Source organism: Elephantulus edwardii, unplaced genomic scaffold (assembly GCF_000299155.1).
Source record: "Elephantulus edwardii isolate Elephantulus edwardi_28Jun2011 unplaced genomic scaffold, EleEdw1.0 scaffold00533, whole genome shotgun sequence".
NCBI lineage: Eukaryota > Metazoa > Chordata > Mammalia > Macroscelidea > Macroscelididae > Elephantulus > Elephantulus edwardii.
The window spans coordinates 221,508-230,958 of NW_006400283.1; the positions used below are offsets into that span (position 1 = coordinate 221,508).

General features: G+C 37.3%; 1 protein-coding gene across 1 annotated transcript in view; it reads left to right on the forward strand.

Annotated features, from left to right (window-relative positions):
* The first annotated feature begins 2,335 nt into the window (after positions 1-2,335).
* Positions 2,336-9,451, forward strand: part of CLEC12A (C-type lectin domain family 12, member A) — a 45,856-nt gene continuing 38,740 nt past the window's right edge. Inside the window, exon 1 of the mRNA XM_006903199.1 lies at positions 2,336-2,426. Coding sequence (XP_006903261.1) covers positions 2,336-2,426 — 91 coding nt within the window. The remainder of the gene's footprint in view (positions 2,427-9,451) is intronic.

The following is a 9,451-nucleotide window of genomic DNA, read 5'->3' on the forward strand; positions in this document are numbered from 1 at the left end:
TCCACAATCAACACCCTTGGCACTAGCAGTCAAGAAATCAAAAGACATACTCTATTGGGAAGGTCTTTTCCAAAGTACTGAAGAATAGTAATGTTAAGTTTGAAGAGTAAAGTGTCCCTGATTTAGGCCATTGTCTTTTCAATCACTTGCTAGGCATCTAAGAACTGGACAATGAATAATGATGACAGAAGAAAAATTGATGCCCTTGAGATGGAGTGTTGGAGAAGAGTATTGGATATCCCATGGGCTACCAAGACAACAAACAAGTTTGCCAAAATAAGTTATGTCTTGGAGAAAATGCAACTAAAGTGCTTTTTAGAGTCAAGGATGGCAAAGTTTGTGTCAAATACTTTGGGCATGTTATTAAGTGGAGCTATTCCTTATATAGGACATCATGCTTTGAAGGGTGGAGGGTTAGCAAAAAAAGAGGAAAACCCCAAAGGAGATAATTTGACACAGTGACTGTGGTAATGTGCTCAAGTATGTCAGAGATGATAAGGATGGAATAGGAAGCAAGACATAGTTCAGGTCTGTAGTTCATAGTGTCCTATGAGTTGTACCCGACTTGAGGATATTGTCCAAGTGAATACTGTCCATTTGTTTTAATCTCTTCAAATGACCAAATTTATATACCCACCTGTCTTTCACTGACCCTTTACTGACACACTGTGCATTTCTTTTTGTACTATGTTTATCACTGACACTGTAATTTCTGGACTGTCTAGTTACTTGACTCTGAACAATTGTATTTCAGAACTTTTTGCTATTCTGAACATTTTTCACCTGTCTCTTTTTGTGTTGTTTTTTTTTGTTTGTTTGTTCGTTTGTTTCTAGTTCAGGCAATTCCCAAAAACATATGCATCTTGACATATTATTTTACTTTTCCTTGTACTTGATATTGAAAGGCATTTAAAGTTATAATTGAAAAATGTTTCTCAAGATTAAACTGGAATAAAAACTGATATAGAAAATAAAAGAAAAATCATTAAAATGAGGCAGATATAAACTTGTCTGTAGGAAAGAAATTTTGATGGTCATTTCCAGCATATATTAAAGCAATTTAGTTTTTAAATTTACTTCTTTTAAAACCTCTTTACATATTCTTTTTTTATGGGAAAAATTATGCCCCTCTGTTTTCTATTTACATAGAACATTAATAATAAACATTTGAAAGTTAAATTTGCTGATAAAAATTAGTTACTCTAACCCCACTTGATGTAGAAATAATTCCATCCTTGGCTAAGAATTCTGAGGTCAATTGAGAAGATAGAAAATTGCAAGACCCTGGTTGGTCACTGTTTCCTTCTTCTATTAGTTTAACTAAGAACCAGTTTCAGTCAATCCTCAGAAAGGCAGCAAGATTTTTCTGGCATACAAAATTGTTTGTAAGATCCTGGAAAAGTACTTTGGTCATATACTCCCTCATATGGTCCCTGAACCCAACATTCCTCAAAGAAGAAATTTCTTCTTTAGAGAAATTAAATTCTTCTTAGTGGTAAAAATCTGTGCTGCAATCCCAAAGGTATGCAGTCTGAATCTGCGAGCCGCTCCACAGAAGGATGGGCAATCTCTGCCAGTGTGACTGATTTCAACCTCTGAAAACCCACTGGAGGGTCAGCTATGGTTAGGTTCAAACTCAATGGTACATAACAACAACAACACGTTGCTTTTAGGCTTTGCCTTTGTTTGCAACTTTGTGGGTAACAGAGCTTGCTGTCTCCTCTCTTGAGTTCTGTCTGGGCTTGTTTGCCTTCCTGGTTAAAGTAGCCCTTCTCAGTTGTATCTTCAGTCACAATACTTGTAAAACATCTATGACATGCCAGTGCAGTGAAAAAAATGAGCATTCTTCAAAGAAGCCAGCCTTTCTGTAAATATGTAGCTTAAAAGTTGTAATGCTTTAACACCCTTTCATTAAATCCTATATTATACCTACACCATGTGATATTCATGATCTGTGTCTGTCAATGACTCCCTTGCAGAATACTAATAAAGTTAATAAAACAGTTTTAAGAAGTGATCACTGTGGCTCAGGTTGGTGTTTTTACTTTCCATCAAGACAATTCTGAAAAGAGAACTAATAGGAGGAAGGATGTTCATCTCTTCCTGCTAACAGTTTTAACAGCTCATCTATTATTGTCTGCAGAGGCAGAGGTTATTATTTTTGTTTTTATTTTCAGGAATATGTAGCTGATTGAGGCAAACCTTTAAGTATTGAGACTTAGAATACGTGAATTCATTTAACTTTCAGCTTTCTTAGTTTGCATTATATTAGTAAAATAGTATTTTGCTTTATTATGATTTGTAGTCTGTGGAGCTTTCCATTGCCTATCCATCAATGTCTGAAGAAGTAACTTATGCAGATCTAAACTTCCAGCACTCCAGTAAGACAGAGAATATCCAGAACTATAAAAACACAGGGAAAAAAGGTAAGCATTTGGGCTCTGGGTATGGTGTAAGGGGGTTGATGGTTATCTCACTGCATCTTCGGCTTGGTGAATTAGTTGTGCTTTCAGCCTGAGTATACTTTCTGTTTAAATGGTTTATTAAGTTTCTGATTTTGCAGAAATTTCCAAAAATTCATACAAACAGAGCATAAACTCTATTATGAAACATTAATTAGTGACACAAAAACCACTACTAAATTTTTTGTAATATTTATAATTTGTAATATTGAATTAAAGAATTCATTTCAGAAAGAGAAGTGATGACATTTCTGTGTTTTAGTTGTCTCTATTTCCCCACTATATGTGATACTTTAAATTCTAACATTAAAATTAACTTTTTAAAAAATTGTATACATTGTTAGATTTGTTGTTCTTGCTGTTATTATGTGCCATCGAGTCACCAGCAACTAATAGTGATCCTATGTACAATAGATCTGAACCTTGCCCTATCCTGAGCCAGTCTCATTGTCTCCCACACATCTACCCTGATTACCCCCATTACTGTGTCAATCCATCTCTTCTGGGGTCTTTCTGTCTTGTACTTTCTCTCCATCCTCCCAAGCATAATGTCTTTCTCCAATGATTTGTACCTCCTAGCCACATGCCAAAGTAGGTAAGACAGAGCTTCAAAATTCTTGCCTCCAAGGAGCAGCTTAGTTTCACCCTTTCCAAGACAGACTTTTTTGTTCTCTTGTAAATTCATGGTCTGTTCAATACTTCTCCAGCAACACAACTCAAAGGCATTGGTCCTTCTTCTATCATCCTTAGTTATTGTCCAGCTCTGGGATGCATAGCAAGTAATTGCAAAGACAATGGCCTGAAGGAGATGCACCTTAGTATCTAGTCTGACATAGTTGCTATTTAATACTTTTGGAGAAGTCCTTCACAGAAGATTTCTCTAATGTAATTAGTGTTCTTTATTTGTTTTTTAATTTCCTGAGTGCTAGTGTCAAGAGTGTGGATTGTGGAGCCGAGCAAGCTGAAATTGTTAACAATCTCAGTCTCTTCTCCATTTATCATAGTGCTTCCAATTATCCAAATGGTGAAAATCTTTGTTTTCTTGATATTGAACTTCAATTCATATTGATGACTACAGTCCTTGGCCTTCTGCAGCAAGTGCTTCAAATTTTACTCAGTTTCAGCAAACAAGGTTGTTTTATCTGCATAATGTATGTTGTTGATGAGTCTTCCTCCAATTCTGATGCCATTCCTCCTCATAAAGTCCAACATCCTGAATGCTCTGTTTCTATACAGATTGGAAAGATATGGAGACAGGACACATCTTTGATGCACTCCTTACTTAATTTTGAACCATGCAGTATTTTTTTTTTTCCTTCTCTGTTCTGAGGACTGCTTCCTGATGAAGATTTCTCATGGGCACTGTCAAGTCTTCTAGGATTCCCACTTTTCTCAAGGTTGGGCACAATTTGTTGTGATCCACACAGTCAAATGCCTTTGCATATTCAATGAAACACCGATAGACATTCCTCAGGTACTCTTTGCTTTCAGTCAAGATCCATCTGCCATTGGCTATAATGTCTCTAGTGCCACGATCTCTTCTAAACCTGGCCTGCGTTTCTGGTAGTTCTCTGTCAATGTTTATATTCCAGTCATTTTTTTTATAATCTTCAGTAAGATTTTACTTACATATGATTTTACTGTAACTGTTCGGTAATTTCTATAGGAGTAATTTATAACTACTTTGCTAATTCTCTAGGAACATAATAGAATATTTATATGTGAATTTAATCTTGTATGAATTTTCCTTTTTGAAAAAGATTTTGTAATATTTTCTATTTTCTTGCTTATATTTCTCCCTTGTTTCATGGTCTGTCAGGATGAAATTACTTTTTATTTAGTATTACCAACAACTAGAACTTTGTCAATATAATGACTTTAATTATATTTCTCCCATTCTTTTCCTACTAATCTACAGTATTCTAAATTTTAAACATTAAATTCTTTAATATTCTGGAAATCTTGAAATCACATTCTGTCCTCCATTCTATTTGATGTTTTATTCAGCTAATAGTGTATTTTTTGATAAAAAATATTTTTCATTTCTTTTTCTTGGAAAAAAAACCCCCGCAAAACTCAATTCAACTTAGTAACATGGAGTTAGAACTGATTCATGACCTTCTGGTGAGTTTTCATAGTCTGTAAATCTCATAGGAAGAGAATTCTCATCTTGCTCCTGTGAGTCAGCTGGTGGATGCAAATCACCTGCTTTGGGGTTATCAGCACAATTTCTTACCTATCAGCTTATCAGAGCTCCCTTGAAAAAAATTAAAACTGGTTCAATCCAAACATCCTTTCCCCTCCTTCCCTACTCCATTTTCACCAGCCAATGATCCTCACAAGAAAAATGTACACTATTTTTCAGTAAAGATTTACAACTTCAAAAACCTAATTAATGGAGGTTTACCAGAAGTCAAATCAGACTCCATGATAGTGTAGTTGCTCTAAAGAAATAGATAAATATTACTGGCAAAAATTGAACAGTGCAGGTACAAGTCGCACACTTTTTCTTTGTATTATCAATATTTTCATTATGTCATATACAAATTTATATTCTCAGTCTTCTTTCTGGATATCAGTCACTAAACACTTTTAAATCTGGGGCTGAATTCCAGAGTGTCTCTCTTAAGGACATTTATTCACTGATTTTCTTCTTGTTTTCCTGCTTGATTGTATTTCTTCTGTAGTTGTACCCACTTGTTGTTATGTATAATTGAGTCATAACAGACTCATAGCTGTCCTTCCAGCAGGTTTTCATAAGCAGTTAATTGCACAGGAAGAGACTGCCCATATTTCCCCATGGTGTAGCTGGTGGATTTGAACCATGTACCTTTGGATTGGCAGCACAAGTCTTCACCATTAGGCCAAGAAACTTCCTAAGTGCACCTAAACACTACTTCTATCTTAACAGTGCATAATCTGCAATTATCCACTTACATCTTTCTGTTTAAATTTTTTTTGTTCCTTTCTACAATCAAACTTATGCCAAGTGTTATTTACAGTCTCTGACTTTCACTTTCTCATCTCTTATTTTCTTATCACTGGACTTAAATAGGTTTCTTTCCTCATTGTTCTGTGAGCCACTATACTTATAAGCCCATCAATGTCCTTTTTGTCCCATTCCAATGGTGCTATCTCTGTTCTTGTATTACTAACTTTCTCTGAGCTATTTACCAAGTTGGAAAATTCCTCTTTAAGCACTTACTTTGTATTTCTTCAAGTTGCTGTTGTTATGTGCCTCCAAGACAAACAGGACTCCTAGTAACCCTATAGAAAATAAACCTAAACATGTCCTAAACTAAGCCAATCTTACTGGCTCTGACACATTTGCTCTCATTGCCACATTCACTGTGTCAATCCATCTCATCCAGGGTCATCCTATCCTGTGCTGACTTTCCACGCATGGTGCCCTTCTCTAAGGACTGTTCCCTCCTAATAATATTTCCAAAGTATGTGAGATGGAGTTTCAAAATCCTTGCTTCCAAAAAAACAAACAAAAAAAACCCCTCGGTTTCACCCTTTTCAGGACAGACATTTTTGTTCTCTTGGCAGTGCAAAGTAGGTGCAGCACCACAAATCAAAGACATTAATTCTTCTGTCATCCATATTTGTGGGAATTAGACACATCTTAGTCTCTAGACTGACTGCATTGCTCTTCTGCACTCTGGAGAAGTCATTGACAGCAGAATTCCCCAATGCAACTTGTCTTTTGGTTTCTTGATGGTTGGTGCCAATTGTGGATCTTGTGGATCAAAATCTTTAATAACTTCAATGTTTTCTCTATGTATCATGCTGATGACTATCAGCCTCGTGGTGAGGATCTTTGTTTTCTTAATATTGAAATGCAATCCATATTGAAGGCTCTAATCCTTGATCATCTGCAGCAAACATCAAGACCTCCTCAGTTTCAGCAATCTAGGTTGTGTCATCTGTGCAAAGCAGGTTCTTGATGAGTCTTCCTCTAATCCTGATTCCAAGACCATTCTTTTTCATAAAGTCCAGACTCTCAAATGATCTGTTCTGCATGTAGTTAAAAAAAACCCTTATGCTTTCACAATTAAAGCATAAATTCCATGAAGGCAGGGCCTTTTAGGTTTCATTTACCCCTATTTAGCTAGCAGTGTACAGTTTATAAAAAGTCCATCATAGACAGTTCTTTAAATAATTGAATAAATGAGAAAATAATTCAAAAGAAAGAACTTAAACTCCTCATTCCAGCCTTCAATAAGGCTGCATAGATACTTTTTTACTATTATTTTCCAAAGTAGGAGAAAATACCACACTTCAGTCCTCTCTAAATTTTGTAATATTATTCCCACATTGCCTTCTTAGACAAAATACATGTAAGACTTGTGACTCTGGGTCAGTATTACAATTCTCTTTGAGTTGTGTCAGCTAAGGCACTTCCTCTTTTACATCAATATGACAGATGACTCTCAATTCTGGCTAGACAGAATTTTTTTTTCTCACACTGATGCACGATTCTTCATCATTTCTGTTACTGCTGCTGGTTGACATAGATTTCTGTCTAGTGCAGAAATCTCTGATATATAAAGGATGTGCTGAACTCTTTGCTGCTTCTTTTCTGATGGTAGTGAGATTCTAATTTTCTGCCTCTGAACTTGCTGAGTGTGAGTCTAATGGGGTGATAAAACTGACCAGTTTGCTCAACCACTAGTGGTCAAGTGCCTTTGAGTCGAGTATGACTCATAATGACCCTATGAACAACCAATCTGAACCCTGTCCTATCCTGTGCTATCCTCATAATCTCTGACATACTCAAGCCCATTGCTGCAGTCACCCTGTCAATCCACCTAGTTGGGTCTTGCTGTCTTTTGTCACCGCACCCACCCCCCTTTCTCAACCAAGGAATGACCTCTCCTAACAACATGCCCATAGTATGTGAAATTAAGCACTATCAATAGTATACACACCTTACCAGCATTTTCCTTCCCAAAATATGTTGTTGTTGTTGTTATGTGCCATCAAGTCGCTTGCGACTCATATCGACCCTATTTACAACAGCCCTAAACTCTGTTCTGTCATGTGCCAATCTCATTGTCTCCGACACACTCATCCCAATTACCCCAGTCACCAAATCAATCCATCTACTAGAGGGCCTTTTCCTCCTTTGTCTGCCCTCTACCCTCCCAAGCATCATGTCCTCCTCCAAGGACAGGTATCTCTTTACAACATGACCAACGTATGTCAGAAGAAGCCTCAGAATCCTTGCCTCCAAGGAACAGCCCGGTTTAACCCTCTCCTTGATGAATCTGTTTGTTTTCATAGCAGTCCATGGTACCCTCAATACTCTTCTCAAACATCACAGCTCAAAGGCATCAATTTTCTTATCCTCCCTAGTCATTATCCAACTCTCTGATCCATAACTAGTAATTGCAAAGACCATGTCCTATATCTCTCCAGAGAGACACCATTGCTCTTCAGTACTTTAGAGAGGTCTCTAACAGCAGACTTTCCCATAGCAATACGTCTTTTAATTTCCTGGCTGCTGGTGCCATGAGTGTTGAGTGTGGAGCGAAGCAGACTAAAGCTGTGAACAATCTCAATCTCTTCACCATCCATCCTGATGCTGACAATTGGTCTAGTGGTGAGAATCCTTTTGTCTTCTTGACCTTGAGCCTCAATCCATATTGAAGGCTCCAGCCCTTGACCCTCTACAGCAAGCTCTTCTGGTCCTGCTCAGTTTCAGCAAGCAGGGTTGTGTCTTCTGCATAACGCAGATTGTTGACAGATCTTCCACCAATCCTGGTCCCGCATTTCTCCTCATAGAGCCCAGCCTCCCAGATGATCTGTTCTGCATGCGGATTGAAAAGGTATGGTGAAAGGACACATCCCTGACATAAACCCTTCCCAATTTTGAATCATGCAGTGTTTCCTTGCTCTGTTCTGACAACTGTCTTTTGGTTCAAGTATAGGGTTTGCATTAGCACGATCAAGTGATCAAGTGTTCTGGGATTCCCATTTTTCTCAGAGTCAGTCACAGTTTGTTATGATCCACACAGTCAAATGCCTTTGTATAGTCAATGAACCACAGTTATACATTCCTTTGATACTCCCTGCTTTCAGCCAAGATACATCTAATATTAGCTACAATATCCCTAGTACTATGACCCCTTCTAAACCCAGCCTGGACTTCTAGCAGTTCTCTGCTGATGTGCTGCTCCAGTCATTTTTGGATAATCTTCAGTAAAATCTTCTTGCATGGGAAATCAATGAGATTGTTCTGTAGTTTCCACACTCTGTTGGGTCACCTTTCTTTGGAATGGGAACAAATATAGATCTCTTCCAGATTTTTTGGCACAGTTTGGTGAGCACATTCAGTGCAGCATCTGCTAGCTGAAATATGTCAATTAGTATACCATCTATTCCTGGGCCTTATTTTTTGCTATTTCCTTCAAAGTAGCTTGAACTTCTTCCTTCATCACCATTGGCTCTTGTTCATACGTTGTTTCATTAAATTCTTCTGTGTCTGCCAATTCCTTTCGATACCATAACTCCGTATATTCTTTCCATCTTCTTTTAATATTTCCTGGATCATTTAATATTCTGCCTAAAGCATCATTGATTATAGCAACTCAAGGTTTGAATTTTTTCTTCAGTTCCTCAAGCTTAAGAAATGCTAAGCAATTTTGGCCCTTTTGATTTTCTGACTTCAACTCCTTGTACATTTCATTGTAATATTTTACTTTGTCATCGAAAGGTGACACAATAGAGTGTGAAAATTATAGAACAATCTCACTGATTTCACATGCAAGCAAGATTTTACTGAAGATTATTAAAAAAACGACTGGAACAGCACATCAGCAGAGAACTACCAGAAGTCCAGGCTGGGTTTAGAAGGGGTCGTAGTACTAGGGATATTGTAGCTGATGTTAGATGAATCTTGGCTGAAAGCAGAGAATACCAGAGGAATGTCTATCTGTGCTTCATTGACTATGCAAAGGCATTTGACTGTGTGGATCATAACA